The sequence below is a fragment of the Dermacentor variabilis genome, chromosome 10 (genome assembly GCF_050947875.1).
Source record: "Dermacentor variabilis isolate Ectoservices chromosome 10, ASM5094787v1, whole genome shotgun sequence".
Lineage (NCBI taxonomy): Eukaryota > Metazoa > Arthropoda > Arachnida > Ixodida > Ixodidae > Dermacentor > Dermacentor variabilis.
The window spans coordinates 39,803,396-39,826,307 of record NC_134577.1 but is presented as its reverse complement, the minus strand read 5'-3'; the positions used below and the strand labels follow the sequence as shown (position 1 = coordinate 39,826,307).

Sequence of the window (22,912 nt, the reverse complement as noted above, 5' to 3'; positions counted from 1 at the left end):
TACAAAAAATCCTAGGTACAAAAAATCCTAGGTACATGCCTGGTTTTCAATATGACAGACCAACAGACCATCGAGTACTGCCGATGTGTACACGTTGGGAAATTTACCAGCAGGAATCGTGTAGACCCTATGTGCTATACACATACTGATGACGAGTGCCCTGAAGAACCATTGTGGCCTAGGCTCGGCGTGCAGCTGGCGGCTTTCTGTAGACATAGAAGATCTTGGTCAGGACTCCAGGTGCCGTATTTTCGGTTTTGAAATGTGTGCGCGTGGGGAGGGGGGCAAATGGCCTACTTTGTCCCCCCCCCCCCGAATTCTGAAAGTGGGAGGGGGTAAGTGACTCCCCCCCCCCAGTAGATACACCTATGGCAACATCTTACAGAGAGCTCACCAGGCCCATGGCCAAAAAACCAAACTATATTGTTTCTTTTAAACCGTGAGGAACCAAACCATGCATAAAGAAAATTGCCCATCACCAATGGCCAACATAACAGAATAGGCACAATGACTCACACAAATATAAAAATGAGAAATCTCGGAGATATTGCAACAAAATCAGAGATATTACAACATGGGCCATCAAGAAAGGCAGCAATTCTTTGGCAAGGCACTTTCAGGAAATGCAGGTTACAAGAAGATAAGCACGAGTATCTTTATAGAGAAGTTTCACTATGATTTGTAAATTTCTAGAGGTGAAACAGTAGATATGAGAACAACAAAGTGCTCTAAAGACAGCAAGCAACAAAAGTAAAGCACTTCACAAAACAAAAGTTTCAGATCATCAGAGAACATGCCAAATTTCAAAAGGCCCATGAAAGAAAATTGCACAAAAGATAACATAAGGCTTTCAAATATCTTTCAATCCATTAGCAGTTCATTGCACACCAATTAAAGCAATGGTTTGTAACCAAAAACAAACGAGACCATCAAAATAAATAGGAAACTCCAAATTAAATATAGACTAGAACAGGATGCAAGTTTTCTCTGATGTGCAATGCTTTAACTCTTTCAGGGTCAATGACATAAATATATGACGACACCAACAAGTCCGAAATGGTCGATGCCGTGTATTTACAGTGCCATCTGTATGTTTAAAAAGCACACCTATTTCCTAGCTTTTTCTTTTCTGTCATGTGCCGCCACTATGTGGGAATACAGGGAATTTTTTTCGCCCGCTTCCCTCTCTCGGTTTTCGTTGTATGGTTTGTTTTAGAGCTAGTTTGCTCCGGCGCTTCTATACATTGCTGCTCGCGAATTGGCGCACACGTGGGCGGGCAGCGGTTTGGGTTTTGTTCCGCGGTCGGTTTCGGCTTCTTGCGACTGTGAAACTGATGGCTATCTAGTTACTAATCGCTCAAAGGGCAGCTGCCTGATTCTCACTCATTTAGTGCTCACGGGGTGAGCATAGGAATGATGCCACCATGCATGCGTTTCCTTTTCTTTTGTTTTTTGGGGGGAGACTCGCGACATCTGATTGCCTCTGGATGGCGATAAGATGAAGATTAGCGGAAGTTTGTCACAGGTTTTGCTTTTTTGACGGGCACACAATGACAGTTTTCTTGAGTGCGCTCACTTATGCAGTTCCATTACGCTATGGACGTAAATATTAGTGCAAGAGCAGGAACATTTGGGACTTGAGAAATATTCTCGTGTGCGCATATTCTAAGCCTTGAACTATAACAATGCATCAAATTTTTATTCTTATAAGTTTATTTCCCTGTTTTATTGTTCTTATTCATGAAGAAAGAGTACATAAATACCAATGCAAAATATTTTTGTCTCACTTTACGGTTACCCTAGAAAAATTACGGTAATTTTTTTTTTAAACAGGTCCCTCAGAAGAATTGGGATCTGCAATAAAAAAATCGACCCTGGGCAGTCGCACATGGTGAAAAAAATCGACCCTGAAAGGGTTAAAGGTGAATTGGAATAACATGGCAGTGATTAACTTTCAAACAGCATCTATAGAGAACATGGCGCCAAAGAGGCAGGGGCACGAAGTTTTCTCGAGCCCATGTTTTCAGTGCAGTTTTTGAAACAATTCAGTATATCTAGATTACTTATACAGCTGGAAGCTACACGAAATGCCTAATGGCAGCTTTTGAAAAGGTCCTCAACTGCTCCATAGGGCCGAAAATGAGCCAAAAGTACTGCAGATTATTGATGCATCCCGTGTAAAATGCCAGAACGACTATTACAGGCCTGAGTGCCAGAGTTGCCTCCAGTAAGCCATCCATGATAGCAAATGTGCTGTACTGGGAGCAAGTACCGTACTTACGATATTATAACTAGAGTTTTTTTCGTAATTTTTTTTTCCCTTCTTTTTTTGCCCCTCGACAATGGCTGCCCTTAAAAGTCCCAAGGTCACGTTATAATCCTAATACTAATTTTTTTTTTCCTTTTTCTTAAGGGTGTAACTTTCCCCTCATAAATACGGTACATCTCTGTTTGGCACGACACGGATGATAAAGGATACAAAGAGAAAGGAACATGCTGTCAACTTTCAGCTGTTCTTATTCAGATGTAACGCAATAATAAGTAACGCTATTTAACTCGTACTATGTAAGGTAATGCAATCATGAGTACAAAACAGAAAATAGAGAGAGATAAATTAGCCAGAATTCTTTTGTTCCATTTTGTTCTTGTCGTAGCATCACCTCATTCTGTGACTTACTGGGGCATTCACTATAATCGTTGACTAGCCCTAGCCTGCAAGGCGACTCAGCGAATATCACAACTCTACACTGTCACTGCCAGCAGTCACTTCTCGAGGAATGACTCTATCTCCTTTTTGACCACGGCTTCACCCAACCATGGCTGCAACACAAGTTCCTCGAGGAACCAGCGCTGCCAGTCACGGCCCACAGCCGACACTAGCAGGTAGTGGCCGCTGTGGCTCATGTCTCCCCGAATGTGGACCTCCTGAACGCCCGACCAGTCGCACAGCAACTCTTCCACTTCCTCTGGGCTGTGACGGAGCAGTTCCATAAACTCGGGGTGCTTCACCTGAAAAAAAGAAGTCATGAAGTGAACATAAACAACGGACCAAAACGACAAACTTCACAGCAATAACATTCCAGCGAGCTCTCTATTTCCTTGCATGCGTTGGGTAATGAAAACCGGAACATGTTTGGTACTACATTTGAGACTCGATTTAACAAAGTGACGACCGTGCTCGAATTATTTCATTAAATAGGGAAGATAGGAAAATCAAGTAAGGGCTTTTTCGGTCCTTCAAAACCTAAAATTGTAACGTAACGACACTCAGAAGGTACCGCGGCACTGTATTTTCCACTAACCCACGCCTGCATATGTAAAAGTCCACGAGCGGGGCCAAATACCGCTGCCCCTAACGCCATCTGGTATGTAAGAACGCTAGCAACTGCCGAGTCTGTTACTCTGTGCATGGGCGCGGTGTGCAGCCCCATCAATATAAAGCTAGGGCCATGACTAGGGTGCCTAGATGTTTTAACGCGATAGCGTCAGAGCGGACACTCGTGAAAGAACCCATCTGCGTCAAAATTAGAAAGTAATCACAGCTTTTTCTACTCCTTTATTTCTGGAAGCTTCGTTAAATCGGGTTTAACGCAAGTTAGTATCGTTAATTTGGGTTTAAGACAACATTGAACCTTATGGACACTTGCCAGGGAATGAAAATTTCTTCGTTACATCAGGAACTTCGTAAAATTGAGTTTCATTAGATAGAGTTTTAACTGTACATATGAAGATGTTATTCACGTAAAGGAATGACCACACTTCTGAGGGGGAAATTCCCTAATATTCAATATTACATAAGTTCATCATTTGCTCTATGATGGGTTGTGTAGGGGTAGCTTGTACTGAACTTACTATACCTTGCAAATTGGCCCTTTAGGAAAAATTGGAGAAAAACATGTTTTATCCTTCTGCGAGATGCAAGTGTAAACCAAGTGGCCCTTGATTTGAAATAAACTTCAGAGCAAGAGTTACAGGAAGTTGCCTTCCATTCACAGAAAGATGGTATCTGTATTGTCCTGTTATCTTCATCTTTGCAACTACTGTATTTACTCGAATCTAACGTGCACTTCTTCTTCCGATAAGATGGGTCCAAAAATTGTGTGCGCATCAGAATCGAGTACGACCCTAAATCTGCATTACTATACCGCCACTGGCATTTCAACATGGCCACCTCATACATGCTTCAAGCCTAGCTGGTGTAGCTCCCTCCATGTGCTGTAGTATGTGTGCTTAGGTTAGTCCACCGTCCACCTTCCTGTTTTCTGCGTTTGCTCTATCAGCATGGAATTGCCGACTGCGAAGACACGCTAAGTTAATCATGATGCCACAATTAAAAGGAACGGGATCACGCGTGCGGAGAGGGACGGAAATCGGGCCGCATCACGGGTGTTCAGAGTTCCCAAAACTTGCGTGTGGGACTGGCATAAACAGGGGAGGCATTCTACTCCAGCTGCTGCTGCTGCTGCTGCGTACGGCGTGGCCGCGCGCAACTGCGCGGCACCTATATTGAACGCGATCTGCGATGGGGGCAGAGTCTACGCGTCTAGGTGCACGGTGTAGTGTAAGCGTACCGAGGACTAATAACTAAGCTTCGCCGCTTAGTTCGCGTTGAAGCGAGAGGCAGCAGGAAGGTTACTTTGCTCTCTCCTGCTACCGCACTTCCTCACTCCAGCATTCTGATAGTGAGTTTTTGTGGTCATTGAGTGAGATATGTTCATGCTTATTTGTGCGCACATGACACTAGGCTTGTTAATTTAGTTAGTAAAACGAATGTTCACAAGATTATATGGGCAATAAAGCTACTATCCTTACTTCGTATAGCTGTCTAATAACTTGCTTCGCCTTTCTAATAAGTGTTTCGCCTTTCGGGCAAAACTGTGAATTTTCTTATTTATTGCAACTTTAGAATATTGGGAGTAAATATTTGTTTTTCCAAATGAGAGAAAGTTGCATTTCTGTATGAAAGAATGAGGTGCGCGGTACTGGAAAGGACTTTTCTTTCTTTAGGTCACGGCAAATGGGTGCACATTACAATTGAGGGCAATTTGGGGGGGGGGGGGGTCACGGAAAATGGGTGGGCGTTACAATCGAGGGCGCATTAGAATAGAGTAAATACAATGTTCTTCACTACTCTGTTTTACATTTCGTGCCTGAAATATTTCAAAAGTAGCTAGCAACTCCTACTGCATGAACTCGAGTGCTTTCTTCTCAAGTCAGGTGGTGCCCTATATGATTTTTCAACCCTGAGGCTTCTCAGGATGCTCAACGCCTTGCACTCATTTCCACTAGCATAGCAGTTCCACTAAATAAAAATTTTTCACAACCTCATGCATACCTGGATGCGAACAGGGTTCCCTTCTTGAACTATCTGCACTGGCTCATGGAGTTTTGGCTCACAGGGAAGCCCCAAGTGGCACAGGTCTCTGGTGATCGCAAGCAGGCTGTACGTCCTCACAGCAGCCATGGTGATCGTTCGAGTCATCGTAACGGACCACTTGCACTCGTCACAGGGCGGAAACTGAACCTTCGCACTGCACAGATGCCTCAGGAATCCGAGCACCAGCTCACCGACAGTGAACGATTCACTGTTGCAAAGGACATCCCCTGCAGCTTCCTTGGTGTCTCCAATCCCCGATTCTAGCTTTTCCTTTATGGTTTTCACAGAGTCCTGGAATATATGGGACAAGCAGGATTTGCAAATGGAGGAATGCTTTGTTTTCGAGTTCTTGACCAGTTCGTCCTTGACAGCCCACTTTGTGATGACTTCGAGGGCTAGATCTCTTGCAGAAGTTTGTGCCGATTCTTCTGCAAAGGTGACATTCAACTTGGAAAGCAGGAAGTTTGGAGGTGTCCGGGGAATTTCCGCGTTACAGGAGAGAGCCTTGGCGAGCTCTAACAAAATATCAGCCAGGGCCCAAGGAAAGCTGCAGCAGCGCTGTTCATTGGATGCTGTGCCGCCATATGTCACCATGTACCATGCAGATGCCACTTGCAAAAGCACCACCTTCTTTTCATTGTCTGTAGCTGCCCCCTTGCTTTTATAAGCGGCTTCCACGCTCTCAAAAAACTGCTGCCGTGTCTCTTTGACCAGGTGCTGGTATTGCTTTGCAACTAGAGTTTCGACATTTGTCTTCTCATGGTTGGTCTTGTTAAAGTCGGAAACCCTGTTCACAAGACCTGCAACCACTTCTCCCTCACTCCTGATACCATGTTGACTGAGAATCCTCTGCATTCGCGACGTATATTCGGTAAGCGACCGCTCTGCACAGTCTCGATAGCCCTGCCAGCCTTCAAACTCGAAAAGCTTGCTCTGACAGTCACTTTCAACAAAGTGGTTTTCAAAGTCCGTGCTGACTACAGCTTCCAACGACCGATGAAGGCGGTACAGCTGGCCCAAGATTCGCTTGGACTGGTAGGTGTTCTTGTGGCAGCCCTTTTCCATGAAGTCGGGGTACAATGGCGGTTTCTCCTTCTTGTCGAGGTGAGAGGACGCTCCAGTCTTAGCAAAGTCGAGGCACACCGAGATCTTGTCGGCAATCTTCAGGCAGCACTCTGAAAAGATGCCGTCCTCGAGCTGGTCGGCCCAGGCGAGGTGCGCATTGGACATCACGCCAATGTTGTCATTCTTGATGTAGTTGCAGATGAACTGGATCATAGCTTCTTCCTGCAACACAAATACTCCTCATTGGTCTTTGCTGAGCTTCCTTGCTGTACGAGACACGAATTATAAAAACGTGTAAGCGCTTTACACTGCGATAGATATATATGATCAGCACAATTATTCCCTTTGCACACAGTACGGAAATCATCAACATACCAGGTCATCGCTGGAATGACTTGCTGCCGTGTGGTCCCTGAAAGTCATGGGCTTGCGGTTGGCTCCAGGAAAGAAGAGGTCTTTGTCCCATATCACCACGTACTCATCACCATCCAAATCAGAGCCTGGCAACACAGAAGTAGCACAAATATTTGGCAGCTGACTTACCATACCAAAACATCAATTATTTGAATCGGCAAGGCCGAGACATGCAATGATAAGATGAGTGATGCATGGCAGAAGAAAGGAAGAGGTTCCATGTTGCTCATCTAAAGCTTGCACCACCAACTTCAGAGCTCAAAACTATGGAAAAATTAGTTTCACTAATGGGCATTTGCCTGAACACAGGCCCAAAACAGCATGACTTTAACAACTACATCAAGACGGCAAATTGGGCCAGTTGGTTAGGATTCATAGTAAGGTTCGTCACAGCACAACACAGGACATAAACAAAAGGAAAGTATAAAACGATGACACGGTGCCGTGTCGTCATTTTACACCTTCCTTTTGTCCGTGCCTTGTGTTGTGCGGTGATGAACCTTATTATGACTTTTAACAATAATGACCAAAAAAAAGTTTTTATTGTTTCAAAGCAACAGTGAATAAGGTGCCTGGCTCAGCTGCAGGGGGTGTGCGGTTCAAACCCTACCACTGGTCACACACTGGTTTATAAGACTGGTACAAATGGGCTCCCTAATGTGATGTCCAAATCTTTCAGGGGTGCGCTCTTTGGGAGGTTTTGCACAGACCGCTAGAAATGCTAACACTTAGGAGCCATACTAACTGCTGCACTAACAGCCAACAACAGCTGCTGTGACAACTGGATTCCCCATTGGGATGAAGGCGTCAGAGCTAGGAAACAAACCCACTACCTCCCCATCCTCGGCAGCATGCCACCATAACCATGGTGAGTTGGCCACAGCAAAAGCAAGAAATGTACCAAATAAAATTTTGTTTTCTTAGCAGGTCATTAATGATTGGACGTCATGTGTGGTTGCCATGGTGCTATATGCAGTGCAGCCGAGTAGCTGTAGGCCTGGATCCTACAAGGTGCACAGCCTGTTAAGATTTCGTAAGTAGAGGGCTTACACAACTATACACAGTACCACTGCAACGTTGTAGTAACATGAACTTAAAGAAACAACATTTTTGTTACACCTAAACCCAACAGAAAGACACTGACAGACTCACTCTCTTTTACACCCTTTGGGCATTAAATTTTGTTCTAAATACATTCACCACCCTATACTATACCAGTGTCTTATTTTTTTACCGACAATTCCCAAATCACAGTGTACAAAATTGTATAATGTAATATAGAATAGTCACTATTTCCGATTTCGAAATAGTCTGCTCCCAAGATATTGCAACTGTGTCAGGTTTCGAATTCAAACTGCTTATTAGTGGCACTCAATCCAGCAACAACTTGCCAGCTCTCCACCTAGTAGCACTTATTTTGTGCTGCAAGTGGAAAGGCTTGTCATTGGAATCATCAGTTCTTTCACCACCTGTAAGAAGGAAGCATGAGATAAAATCTTTTCTGCCACTTGAGAAATAGCAGCAGTTCCCGAACATCACATGCGCTCAACGCCGAGTGAACTATAAGAGCCACAACCACTGCCATATGTGTCTAATTGCGACTACTATTTGGTAAGTGTTTACATTCATTCATTCATTCATTCATTCATTCATTCATTCATTCATTCATTCGTTCATTCATTCATTCATTCATTTATTTATTTATTTATTTATTTATTTATTTATTTATTTATACGTACTCCAGCCCAACTGGGCTATCGCAGGAGTCAGTTTGTACACTGGCTATAACATCAAAACATCATTTTTCTGCACAATTAAACTTCAACACTGTAGGAATCATGATTGTTTCAAAATTACAGATGAAACAGGTAATAACAAAGACAGCATGAATCAAGTTAGCTTACACAAAAATTCCTCTAAAGGCAGTGACCTAGCTTCACCTGGTAGTAATTATTTTTATTATTTACATTACACCCTGCAGCGCCGAAGCATTATAGCAGGGGAGTGGGTACAACATGAAGTGACTGCACGAGAATATAATCACACAAAAGGGAGGGATGACAAAGGAGCAATGCATCAAGATAAAAATAAGTACATGAAAAAAGTACATGATAAATAGTACAAGAAAAACAGTACAAAAAAAACAGTACAAGAAAAAAGTTCATTCAGACTGCAGACATTGGTTTGGAAGACGATTGCAATTACAAATCATTGATTAGTCTTAAAAATGCATCCCGAGGAGCACTCATAACTTCAACTGGCAACTTATTCCATTCAGAAATACTGCGAGGAAAAAAAGAAAACTTCATATAGTTCGTTTTGCAGGAAATTTCACGTATTTTGAAACTGTGGTCTCTTCTGTTTGAGATATAGTGGCGTGCTTTAAGGTATTTTAGCTTGTCAATGCCTGTCGCGTCAGTGTACATTGCGTGCAGAAGTTTCAGTCGGTGCTTCTGGCGTCTTATCTGTAGCGGCTCTAGTCCGATGTGTTTCTTTATTGCTGTTATGCTTGCGTGTCTGGAGTACTGCTTTGATATAAACCTGGCAGCACGGTTTTGTATGCCTTCTAACTTATCAATCAGGTACCGCTGGTGGGGATCCCACAAGGTGGTGGCATATTCTAATTGCGGCCTTACCAGCGACTTATATGCTATGGTTTTAAGAATCTGAGGGGCAGTTCTAAGGGTTCGTATAAGTAGGCTAAGCATTTTCCCGGCTTTCCTGACGGTCATATCAATATGGCTGGAAAAGGACAGATCAGCAGTTAGATGAACACCTAAGTATTTAATTTTGTTACCCTCCCGAGCATGGAATCTCTCAGTTTGTAAGTAGGTTCATTAGTGATTTTAGAAGCTCCATTTTTCAGCTGTACGAGGAAAGAAGTTGTACTTAAATAGGTTAGTACGTTACAAGGTGAAGTTCATAGCTACTCCTTGTAGGTTAAAATTTAAGTGGAAACAGATAGTTGTTCATTATTGAGTAGCTTAGAAAGTTAATGATATTATGCAACAATTTAAGGCATTCATGATCACACCACTAGGAAAGAAGTTGTAGACCTAATGCAACAAGGTGAGGTGAGTGTGTGAAGTTCCAGTTAAAATGGCTGTACGTATATGAAATGGATTGCTTTCTTTTGAACCAATTAGAGGGCGTTAACGTCAGATACTTTATAAGAGTTCCAGATGGGGCAACCATATTCAAGAGTAGGTCGGATGTACGATTTATATCTTAGCAATTTTGTTTCACGTGGAGCTTTTTGCAACTTGCAATTTAGATAGCCTATTTTCTTTAATGCTTCATTGCATGCATGTTAAATATGCCTTGACCACGACATGTTAGGTGTGAAGAAGAGGCCAAGATACTTGCATTCAAACACCCATTCATGGGAAGAGGCATTAAATGAATAATTAAACAAAGAAATAGAAGTGCGCTTACTGTAAGATAAAGTGAATGTTTTACAAAGTTTATATTCATTTGCCATTTGCTGCACCACCTGCAAAATTGTGCAAAAGAATCGCTAAGTGAACTGTAGTCAACATTCATGTTAATTACATTATACAGCACACAGTCGTCAGCATAACGGCAGATTTTTTTCAGACACATAATTCGGCAAGCCATTTATACACAATAAGAACAAAAGTGGCCCCAAGGCTGAAACCTGGGGAACACCGGACGACCCATTTACTACAGATGAGTTTGAGGAACTAAACGAAACATAATGGGAACAGTTATGTAAAAAGATAGCGATCCAGTCAACTACGGAAGAGTTGTTAAGTATAGCACGAAGCTTACGGAGAAGTTTTGAGTGTGTAAAAGTGTCGAATATATCGGAAAAATCTATGAAAATGGCATCAATGTGATTTCCAGTGTCAAGTGTGTGAAAAGTCATGCTGTTATTGTACTAAACCCGCAACGAAAACCATGCTGGGCATAATTCAAAATGCTATTATTTTCAAGAAAATCCATAATATCCTTAAAGATTGCATGTTCAAGAAGTTTACATGATTGAGACGTTAATGAAATCAGAAAATAATTTGACAGTGACTGCTTGTTGCTGAACACATACGTGCTAAGAAGTTTTGCCAATTTCCAAACTAAAGGAAGTGTCGAGGTAGATAATGACTTCTGAAAAACTGCAGTCAAATACTGTCAGGATTGGGGCTCAATCCCATCGCTCGTGATCCGTTGTCAAGATTGGAGTCTGGCATGAATTAGAAGGTAGCTGGCCCATGCCGTCGTCCAACTTATCCACGCTGAGGACGTTGATGAAGGGAAGGACTGCTTCTCATCGAGAACTAGGGATATGGGTTTATTTACAGTATTTATATCAGTCTAACATGACTGTTTGAGAAAGTACATCAGTCTAACATGACTGCTTGAGAGAGAGTCTCAGTCCAACATGACTGCTTAAGAAAAAGTGTGTCGAGCATCCGCACAACAGCAGTTTTTAAACACTCGGTCCTCCCGCGATACAAGGTGATGCGAACGTTAGTTTAGTCATCGCAAACTAGCCGCCTCTCCGCAGGACGGTTTACACACACACATGCACACACACACGTGTTTATGATCCGAAACCGACACCACACGAATTTCATAGAACTCGGAGCCGTTCCGGGTAGCGCATTGTCTTGCGTCTTGGTCGGTGCGTGGGAAGGAGTGTCCGTTGGTGTTCCCGCGGCAGCTCCCCCGGCCGTAGGAGATCAGGTCCGCTTTGTCGTGTTGCGCACAAAGCCTGCTTCGTCGAACTCCTTCAGTCACAACGCATCCTAGCTGAAGCGACGGAGAGTGGAGGATACGCGTATTGTTCCCCGACACAAAGTCGATTTAGTCACGCCGCGGCTAGAGGTTGGCAGCGGAATTCCAAGATGAGGTTGCTACCGTTGCGTAAATGGCTGGCAAACTTGCACTGCAGCTGGCCGTTCTTAACAATACCGACTAGTCCAAGCCCAATATCTAACAAAAAAAGGCGTTGTTAATGCCATCAGGGCCACAGGATTTTTTATTTTTTAAAGTGCAGAATTAGATTCAAGACCCCTTCAAGAGACACACTATATTATCGGCAATTGAATAATGTGAGTCATGAATGAAGGTAAGTATGTCAACATTATCAATTGTGAATACCAATTAAAAATATTCGTTGAAGGCAGTGGCGATAATTAATGGATCGCTGGAAGGGACATTATTTATAACAACTGTATTTGTGGAGGCTAAGCTGGGTAAAATTAAAGCGCAAAATTTTGTAATGTTACTTTTCATTAGATCTTGTCATGTAATCCTGAAGTACAAGTGTTTTGATGAATTAATTTTGAGGCGAAGTTCCTCTTTGGCTAGGTTAAATTTTGCTATTTTAAGGGGGTCATCGTTTTGTTTTAAACGTCTTAACCTAGCAACGCGACGCGAGAGGTGAAGCATGTCGCACGAAATCCAGTGAAGATGAAGATTTTTCTTTTTTGTTTTCAGAGGGACAGATCGAGAGAGGGACCAAGACAGATCAAGCACTGGATGCAGCTTGCCACAATCTTTTCAAAAGAAGCCATCAAGAAATTCACATCATTAGATTCGCTGAGACGTTCAAAATCATCAAAAGAATCAAATAAAAGATCAATAACAGATGTGTTGTCGGCATGTGAAAAATCACGGAAAGTAGAATAACCAAAAGAATTGTTACAATCGGAGTGGAAATGGATACAAGAACAGCCTTATGGTCTGAAATACCCCCTTGTAACTTCACATTCGGAACCATTAGCTAAAAAAACTAAACCTAAAAATGCAGCATCCCTTGTGCTTGCTTCAACAATTTGCTTTAAACCAAAATATAATGAAAGGTCTAACAGCACTTTGCTTATTTCCACATCTTAGCCGGTGAGCAAAAAAGATGGCCACAAAATACCGGGGGCGTTAAAATCACCAAGACAGATCAATTTTGAAGAAGACAAGATATGCTCATGCATAAATGTCATTAAAGCGAGCAGGTGAGCTGTGTTCGATGACAGCGGGCGGTTGATAATGCTGTCACATACTGCCATCACATACTATACAAATGTTTCTGAGAACCTTACACCAAACGGGTTCTATATCAGGTGGGTCGGGAGTATTGAAAATTTAAGGTCGGACTGCAAAAATAATGCAATGCCACCTCCTCTTCTATGACGTCTATCAGTGCTAACAACTGTAAAACCTGGAGGTGTTCTTTCGCTGTCATGTATGTCATCGTGCAACCGTGTTTCTGTTACACCAGCAATAGGAATAGGAGCAATCACTGAAAGAAAATTTCGAAATGGCACATGACACTCGGCTGCCAAGCCGTATCATCATCACTGGCCGGAACAAGCAGATGACAGTCACTGCAGCATTTTGCAAGGGTGTGAGGATTACTTGAGGAAAAGAAATAATAATTTTTGATGGCCCATGTGAGGGGTTTAAGCATTATGTGAGTAAATATGATATGTTGAGCACGGGACATACCACATGGCTCTTTGTCACTGTACCCTACCTATAAATATGGTTGGCACTGCAGCCACGTGCTAGAGGGAAACATTGAAAGCTACTATGTTGTCACAATGATGCACGTACATTAGAAGCTGGCCTGCCACACAATTGTAAAAGTCAAAACTTGCTTTTTATTACAGAGGGTTGATATAAGCACATACACAGGTGAAGTGAACGGTGAGGACAATGTTAGTTCGAAATTTCAAGTCAGGATTCAAATAAGTAACAAGCATGTACACCATGGTGGCCAATAAGTGCAAGCATAGAGGGAAACATTGCATGTGACCCCCTGGCAACACTTTATGCTTTCAGTAGGGCGTGTTGACATACTTAGGGAGGTCCGGACTATTTGTTTCCAGCAAAAATTTTATACGAGGTGGGCAAATATCTCTGTAGAAAGGAATAAACCTTCCTTTTGCGAGACACAGTGTGGATTTCTAGAAAAAAAATTGTTATTCACTAAAGGTGGAGACCAGCATTTTTGTGACTTGCAGATTTTACAAGCTCGAAGACTTAACTAAAACATTGTACACCGCCAATCGATCATCTTGGTTTATTTAACCTATTAGAACTGCTGGCTAAAGGAAATTTATGGTGAATCCCAATGGCAGATTCAAAGTACTTCCGGTAGCAGTTTTTCTGCTCCTTGCGGAGCCAGTCTATTTCATTGGGAGATTCAGAGTGCCTCCTGTATCTTTCATTGGCGGATTGGGAGCAGCTCCCTCGTTAAATACACTCCACAGAGCAGCGCTCTCTACTCCGCAATAATTGACAAAGTAGACGGAAATTGATGGAAATTGGCGCGCACCCGTGAACGTGAATCGTGGTCTCTCGGAAGAAATGAGTGGTGCTTCACATTGTCAACTTGCGCTTTTACTGCTTACGGATGCAATCATTGATCTAGCTCGAGTTCCTAATCGACCAGCGGCAACTCAAGCGATGAAGAAGCTTCGGAAGTTAGTGTATTCAAGCAAGCTTTCGACATCATGTTTCAGCCGCTGGACAAGAGGCTGAAAGTTGCACGTTTCATTGATGACATCATTTGCCAGTATTTGGATGAAGCGGTAACAACAGCTCTTTTTCGGAAGTTTGCATTTTAACAGCCTTTACTTTTGTCAATGAAAGTCAGTTCTGAAGGAACTTCAGGCTGTCTCGATGTGTTGTCACAGAACACATCACAGGCTTCACTGCATCTCCAATGTTTCCGACACACAATCACGGCGGACGAGAGAAGGAGACTTACATGCGGCGTGACTTCCATTACAGCGTAGGAGGCCAAAAAGAAACACTAAACTTCCAAACACGAATCGCACACGACTTCAAGCGGAAAACGACCAAAAAACCCGAGGAATGCTGGGTGCTTTCGGAAGTGGATGTGCGCTAGCGCCCCCTGCCAACTGCTCTGGCAGGAGTGCCTGTACTTCAAGCGCAGATTTCATTCTGTTGCCCTCCGCCGTAGTGGAGTGCTCCGGCGCAGAGTCCATCGGCTACTCCGAATTGTCACTTGAATTTACTATTAGGTTTTTGTCACCCACAGTATTTTTCTTTTTTTTTTGAAAAATCGCTAAACTCTGCTTTTTCAGCAAGCACGTCTCACCGAGTCCAAAATCAGTAGCATTGTGGGGACATAATATCTGAGACAATGAAATTGAAAAATTTCTGAGACAATGAACTTGAAAAAATTTCTCAGAAATCTTCAAATAGGTTCTTGTAAATTACTGCAAAAAATGTACAGCTACATTACGTACTTATTTTGTAATATAATTCCCGAAAACGCCAAAATTGCAAAAGTAGAGAAAATTGACCCATTTCAAGGCTGTTTAAAAGCAACCATATTTGCCAATTTTCATTAAAATTTTACATAATGCCCTCACAGGACTGATAAATATAGTATTGCAAAAACAACACCCTCCACCAAATGTTAAAGGGACACTAAAGGTTACCAGAAAGTCAAGTTAAAGTGATAAAGCAAAGCTCTAGAACGTCTAAGGCGTCAATATAATCGCAAACAGAGCTTTAGTAACCGAGAAATTGAGGTAAATGCAGGACACGATTTGAGACCCCCCAGCGACATTCTGGTACTAGCCCGATGACGAAAGCACTCCTCATCATAATTTATGTCACTAGTACTCAAGTACTCGTATTAAAAAGATAATTTCATTATATTATAAGACGGAAGAAATTGCTACTTGTCTACTTCTATTCAATTCTAAGAAAAAATAACATTTTGAGGTTACCCTTGAATAGTATGGGTGATCGAAAGGTTTCGTTTTCGCTCGGCTCTGCGCGCTCAACTTTGCCCCGCACGCGCTTTGGAGTTTCAGTTGTTTCTTTATCGCATCGTGCTGCGGTGGTCCTGCTGGCTCGCGAAACTTGCATTTGGAACAAGCAGCGAGAATGCCACGTCCATGTGATGTCCTGGGATGAGCGAACGGTCCGCGGAACTTGGCCAAGTGCAGTTGCAGCAGCGAATCCAATGTTACTTATCACTGTGTGCCAACGACTGAACCTCTCCGTTCGAAGTGGTTAAGTGCCGTAACTCTGCCGCAGCACGCTGACAAAGAGCCGAGAAATCACGTAGTGTGCTCGCTGCACTTTTTTCCAGAGGATTACGACTTCAACGCCGACTTACTGAAGTCGCATGAAGTGCCTTTCAAAGCAGGCCGTCGTCATAGTAGTACGCAACGACGCCGGCAGCGCGAGCCCTCAACAGCAGGTCACGTTCATCAGTGCTTAAATCGCTGAACTCGAGCCCAGCGTCGCAAGCTAATGTGTCGTTGTCAGGGTCATCCATTGCAACGAGCGTCAAAGTTGGCGTCATAAAATAAAGAACTAGCTTATCGTCGTGCGCTTTCCCTTCCGCTAGCCACCACAGTTCCGCTTTCGCACTACTGTCGGCTCTGTCTTGGCTCTGTTTCTGGCCGCGCGTTTGCATTTGGTGCAGAAAAGCCGTAGCGCCGTCTGCTGGAGGCGTTTTACTCACCGACGGCGCAACGTCACTATGAGACCATGACGTCAATACTCCTCGATCGGAGGGCGGGTGATTTGAACTGTGCTAGAGGTACGCGGACGCTTCAGAACGCATTTTCTATTAAAATAAGTATCTTCTTCGCACGAAACAAGCGTTTCGAGGATTCTGAGATTGTATTGCAACAGTCCACATTGACTTAATGTTAACCTTTAGTGTCCCCTTAAGGTGTTTATTTGATTGGAATAGGAGCAGCGCAGCAGTGACAGTCTAGGCAGAGCACAGACTCCGAGAGCAAGCGGCATTAACGAGCAAAAGTGCTAAAGAGGACAATCCACTAGAAAGCACTGGAGAGAACAATACACTATATCGTTCTAATCCTTCTCTACAATTGCATTATTTTATTTTTGAAGGGGAAAAATTGAGCCTAATTTTAGAACCCTGCATGGTCATCCCTATGATCTGTGTAGTTATAATAATGAAATCGAAATTACATTCATATTGCATTCTGAGCTTGTTGTTTTTGTGGTAGTAAAGAAAAGTGACTCAGGTTGTGTCTTTCTTGCCTCTTATAAGGCAAAAAATGAATTGAGCTTGGGTTTTCAGGGCTTCTGCATCTGTATTTTTCCTAAGGTATGTTAAGGTAGCAAGCATGCGAGAGCACACACAGAGAGCTGCTTAAGAGTGGTGTGGGGAAACCACTCCTGGTACTGCTCTCTAATTACACCTGCTGTACGAAATTATCCCTATTTATATGGCCAGTGCACTAGCCTAGTGGGAAAGCTTGATGTTGCCACTGCTGTGTAGGAGTCAGCTAGGTGTGTGCAGATAAGGACAGTCGCAGAAGGTTTTCTAACTATTTTTATATTTTAAAGGGACCATGACACCAAATTTTCAAGTTTAAATTATGCATTGCATGTCAAACTGTAAGCGTCCCACAGCAAGCTGGCAATATTTGAGTGGATTGGGTGCAGTAGAAAATTTGTGTCTGAATTTTTTAATGTCGCACTCAAACCGTAAAGCAGCCTGACGACCCTGACTGGTGATGAAATGAATGGGCTCTCCCGGAAACGGCTCTCTTGGGTAACAGAAGCCGATCTTGAAGGCCATATACTGCAAACATTGGAAGTGACTGCAGGAGCTGGAAATATATCATGGCCGCCATACATCATTTCGTTTTAGCATGTGCGTCTCGGCACATCTCGGTGGTCTGGTACAGCATCAAGACGGCAAGTTGGGCCAGTTGGTTGGGATTCATCGTAAGGTTCGTTACAGCGCAACACAAGACAAGGACAAAAGGAGGTATAACGACGACGCAGCGCCGTGTCATCGTTTTATACCTTCTTTTGTCCAAGTCTGGTACAGCTTGTTATCGTGGGAGTGAAGGAATTGCGGGCAAAATTCAGCAGTGACGCCGTTGCTACGTAATTAAGTGTTAGAGCGTGCGGAGAAACACATTCGATGTGGTCTCGAACAGTTTCAAAGCAGACAACACAGAGGTGGCCCCTCAGTTTCTGACTTCACACAGCCTTGTCAAAATCGCAGGTGTTGTCAGTGGGAGGAGTTAAGAGGTAGTAATTTCAAATTGAAATTTCGGGTTAAAATGTTTGCTGAAAGCCCAATGTGCGTTTTTTTTTTATACAGCCATTATTGGGTCCTCTACTTTCAGTTACATATATAAACTGAGAACGATGCACGACCATGTTATGGCACGTTTAACTGAAATCTTTATACTTATTAGGTAGAAAAGCCCTTCCGCACAATGGAAGCGAGGCTGCTTTTACAGCCTGCATCTTTGTTTCACACAGAGAAAAATCTCGTCTTAGAAAGTGCGCAGACGTATTTATAGAGTAGAAAAATGCTGCAAGTTATAAAGTGTATGGTATAGAGAATACAGCTTTCTACACATAAAATATTTTATTCTAGCTGCATGAAATCTTTCTCACCAAATTAGGGTGAATCGAGTTGAACTTGTCATAGCACAGCTCTGACAAAAAATGCAAATTTTCCTCCTTATTAGATGAGAAAAAATTGAGGGGTTTACTTTGACTTTTTTAAACGCACGAAGACAAAGGCTAAGCTTACCAGCCATCTCATTTGGGTGTGGCCGCTGTCCTTTTGCTGGAAACACGATGCAATCTCTAATGCAACGCAGCTCTGGCACATCCACTGCCTCAAACTTGCGCACATCGCCGGGATGGAGGCATGGACATTTCGTCACCAGCACAGTGCCTGGTTCAAGAAGACAAAATAATAATGGATGTTCACGTACAGTTGAACCCGAATATGATGAACCAAGACAAAGCGAATTATTCTCTGTATTAAACATGCGATACTCTGTGGCCAATACTACTCATATCAAACAGCTCCCTCATAACGAAGATTGGCTGTATCGAATTTGAGACATCCACTTCCAGCGCAATAAAGCCATAAAGGTAAGCGAACTAGAGCAGCTTTACACAATACCTCGCAACAAGAACGCCATTCTTAGTGATGCCAAAAAACAGTACAAGACACATGCAAAAATTATGCCCACTAAGCATAGTTTTGTCTTCAATAAATAAGATTTTTTTCCTTGTTTACTTTTGCCACTGAAGATAAGAACTCCATGTATAATGAACACATCATAAATTTTTAAGTTTGCTATAGACGAGTTTGGGTACATCAAGCTACCCAACACATAAAACTATTTCTTGCGCATAAGTAGGTTTGTAAGAACTAGGCTTGACTGCACTTCACATGCACATGCTTTGTCGATGACAACCTGGTCTTTGAAGGGACCGACAGACTGATATCCGTCGACTGGCATGCTGACTGGGTTTTGGCTGGGTAGAAATACTCACTTGCTACTAGAACTTCTCACGGAAGTGAACCAATAGTGGTGAACCATCAGCTCCCATCAATGCCTGTTCACACTTTCTAGCGTGAACACTTACACCGCACATTTGCTTCAGAGTGCTCGCTTCAACCGTACCGACAACCTACCAGTCTTCAAGCACACTAGCTGATCTACGCTGCTGCCACTGCCAGGTGTAAGCCTGGCCTGGCTCAGCTGGTACATGTGAAGAATGGGAGGCAGTTTGGCAACTCTAAGTAGTAAGTTGCCACTTACTTAAATACTGTTTGTAAAGTTGGCGATCCAATGCAACACATCAATAAAGAGGTGATACTGCACTTCAACATAATGTTATTCAATATTTCAAATTTAGTTATAACCATGACAGTGCTTGCAATCGGGCAAGAATGAAAACCTATGCTAATTGCTTTCATGATGTCACATGCATCTTGTAGCTCCACATCCCGATGTGACAGTGCCTGTCAGATTGCTTCGACATTGCATACACATTTCATCTCTTCGCGCTTTGAAACAAGGAGCAGCTCACCTGTGAGAACATGAGTTGCCTTGCTCTCAGTACCCAGCTCAGTGTACTGAACGAAAACCTGGCCGTACTGAAGTCGGCCGGTCTCGTCCATGACGCCCAGCATGTTGCGACCAGCCCCGCTCGCTACCGCAATGCGAGTCTTAGTACGCAGGCCATCTGAAATTTAGGATACATCGCTTCTTTTAGCCTTTAGATAGTAACCTCTAAATCTAGAAGACAAGAATTTGCTCCCACTGTGACCACACAATATGTAACGTGATTTGTAGTGTGACCCATTGTGAACTCCAGCTCTGCACACATTCTTATGGACACATGTGCTTTGACACGTGTCAAGTATGCTGGCAATTACTGAGACACATACATCGTTTATCTTTTTTTCAGTGACTGTTTTGCATCGTCTTGACCACTGTTGCAAATTTATTGCTCGGTGCAATGCATGCCTCCATGTATCTGAAATTTCCAGAATGTTGTCGATGATCCTAAAGATTCTCCATCCGGTCAGATTACGTATGATGACTTATGCATACAGCACACTTGGCACACATATTAGATTTCAACATCTGACAACTGTGCTCGCCTTTGTCATTGTATTTGAGTGTGACTAGTTTTTCTAGGCACAAGTTCAGCCAATAAAGAGTTAGATTACTGCCTCACAGTTTTGGCACTGCCTTGTTCTACCCCATCAACACAACATGACAGTAATACAGTGCTCAAATCCCCAAATTCCAAAGTGCAATAGTGGAACTCTGGAACCGTCACTGCTCCACAGTCCGTTAAACGCCAAGAATGCACCTGCCAGTTGCCTTTACCAATTCACAGTCTTCTTCCTTATTGTATGAATTCCCCATTCAACCTTTGGTAGTGTTCTCAAAATCAGTGTACAAAGCAAAACTTGTCTGTATTCAAAGTGCAATGGCGAGCAGTTTCTTTGGAAGCGAAAGTACAAGGATGATCCATAAGAATATAGAGAACTAAGAGAGTTGGTTTGGATACACAATGACGCAATACAAACGTCAGAAGGAACAAGACCAAATGCGTTGTCGCATTCATTATCGCAAGTGCACCTGTACTCCTGTGTTCAATGATACCAAGGCCTTAATGAAGCACAGGGATCAGTCCATGAGAGAGGTTGCTGAGGCATTCCACATGCAGTGGACGTCAGATCTTTTTTATCAATGCTTTATCTGTGTCCCTCTAGAAGTGCTTTTTAGAAGAGAAGATTTTCTTTTAAAACCTTGGAGCTAGGAGATTATGCTAATCTTGGTTCTTCGCATTGGTTACCATTATTTCGATTGGTTATTTTCTTTCTCCTGGTGGCTTTCCTGCAGTGTTTGCGTGTGGCAAAAAGAATGTGACCATGGCTTGTATGTAGAAGCATGTGCGTAGATTCAATAAAGTTTCAGTTGATAGCGTGCATGTATGTCTGAAATGGTTTTTCTTCACAAATGCTTTGCGTTATTTACAATTACGCACAAGGATGATCCCTCTCCTGATCTCTCTGCCATGACTATAGCATTTTTCTGGGTTGCTTCGCACATGTATATGCATGCATGCATATGTTTGCCGCATGAGCTATCTCTCTGCGCCCGTGACTGCCAATCTCAGTTGTCATCGTATGTTGTCTGCCATCATCAGATGTTCATCATTTACTAATAAGCCACTTAGACACCTTCAAAATTTGCTTTTGCAAGCTATAAGGAAAAGATTTTTGAAGTACGGAGGCATAGGTTGCAGTTAGCGCTGCAGTGGTGCAGGGGAGTGTATGTCTACATATATTGCACCATCTGCACAAGATGTGACGTCGCATCAGGCAATCCTGCTTTATATTAAAAGGCTGGTAAAAATGCAGTGCTGATGAGTGTTACCTAGAACAGCAATGCATTCTACAGCAGATATTGAGGGCTTATGTCTCGAAACTGGTGCTAGAAACAGCTAGCTTCAATTATGTGTCCCCTAAAATTGTTGAGTCAGAACTAACTAGTATATGTAGTTAATTATTTTATCAATTGGCGAGTTTTGTCCTAACATTCACTATCATCAATTATGAATGACATGCAGAGAAAAAATCGTCACTTAATCTACATTATTCTGCATTTTATAGTCGCTTAAGCCCATTGCTTAGACACTTCGTATATTTAGAAGTACAGCACAAAGAAATGACACCGAGAAGAGATACAAAAAACGCCCTCAAAGCCACATGAACAGTGCTAATATTGTTGCTCTTCCTGTCTTCTCTATGTAATTGTTTGCGCAGTGTTAAGGAAATCATTTGGTATATGACCGCCTTAACTAAACACAGATCTACCATGCTAAGCAGGCTATAAAGTGAAAAGCTGTTTTATGAAAACTTACCCATAGCACTCTTGTAGACGGTGCAGAGAAGCAAGCGCACAAAGGGATGCTGTGTCAGCAGAAAGCCCCTGCTCTTAAGCTGTCGGAAGAAGAATGGCACTTCCACATAGCTGCTGAGAATGTCCAGTGCAATGTCCTCACAGACCAGTGCGTCGGCAAGCTGAAGCACCATGTTTTGCTGGAGGTTCACGAAGGCATGCCCAGGAACACCAAGCTGTTCCAAGATTGTGATCAGTGGTCGGTTAAGGGTGACTGTGCCTACGGAGACCAGAGAACGCGGACACTCGCTTGAACGAAAGGCACACAAAAATTCCTTTCCTTTTTTTTTTTTGCACATTCTTTCTTTTTCTTTTTATGATGCAATTTGATTCGTCTGAATGCACGAAAGTTCGCATTTACTATGGAGGAATGTCTCGGAGTAAACTTCTTCTGGTTCCTAACACAGCATCAAACTTGGTGAGATCGCACTTTCTTCAAGTGCCAGGTCACACTACACAAGATATAGTACTTTTATCTAATCACAAAAGACTTCTATCCTACTGAGCAGCACACTAAGTCTGTTAACAAGAAAGTTTAGAGACACTACAGAAAAAAAAAGGTTCAGCTGTATTAAAAGACTACTCTCCTACAATGTAAAAAAAAGGGGGGGGGCACTCTCACAGCAAGAACGGGCCTGATAAGCCAGAAAAGATACAACAATGAAAGGCAAGTGGCAATGCTGCCTTGAAGTTCCTGCACCATCTCACTGTGATGCCATAGGTTTTGATGGCCTCTTAACTTTTTGGTGGCAAGGATGGACTACATTGTATTCAAATGTGCCAAAGACTACATCATCACTGCACAACAACTGCTCACATAGCAAAA

At 42.9% G+C, this 22,912-nt stretch overlaps 1 protein-coding gene across 1 annotated transcript in view; it reads right to left on the bottom strand.

The window, feature by feature from the left end:
- Positions 1-400: 400 nt before the first annotated feature.
- Positions 401-22,912, bottom strand: part of LOC142560368 (uncharacterized) — a 43,792-nt gene continuing 21,280 nt past the window's right edge. The window contains exons 4-9 of the mRNA XM_075672414.1: positions 22,049-22,306; positions 19,697-19,852; positions 18,399-18,545; positions 6,818-6,942; positions 5,336-6,664; positions 401-3,009 (exon numbers count right to left, since the gene is read on the bottom strand). Coding sequence (XP_075528529.1) covers positions 2,764-3,009; positions 5,336-6,664; positions 6,818-6,942; positions 18,399-18,545; positions 19,697-19,852; positions 22,049-22,306 — 2,261 coding nt within the window. The 3' untranslated portion in view covers positions 401-2,763. The remainder of the gene's footprint in view (positions 3,010-5,335; positions 6,665-6,817; positions 6,943-18,398; positions 18,546-19,696; positions 19,853-22,048; positions 22,307-22,912) is intronic.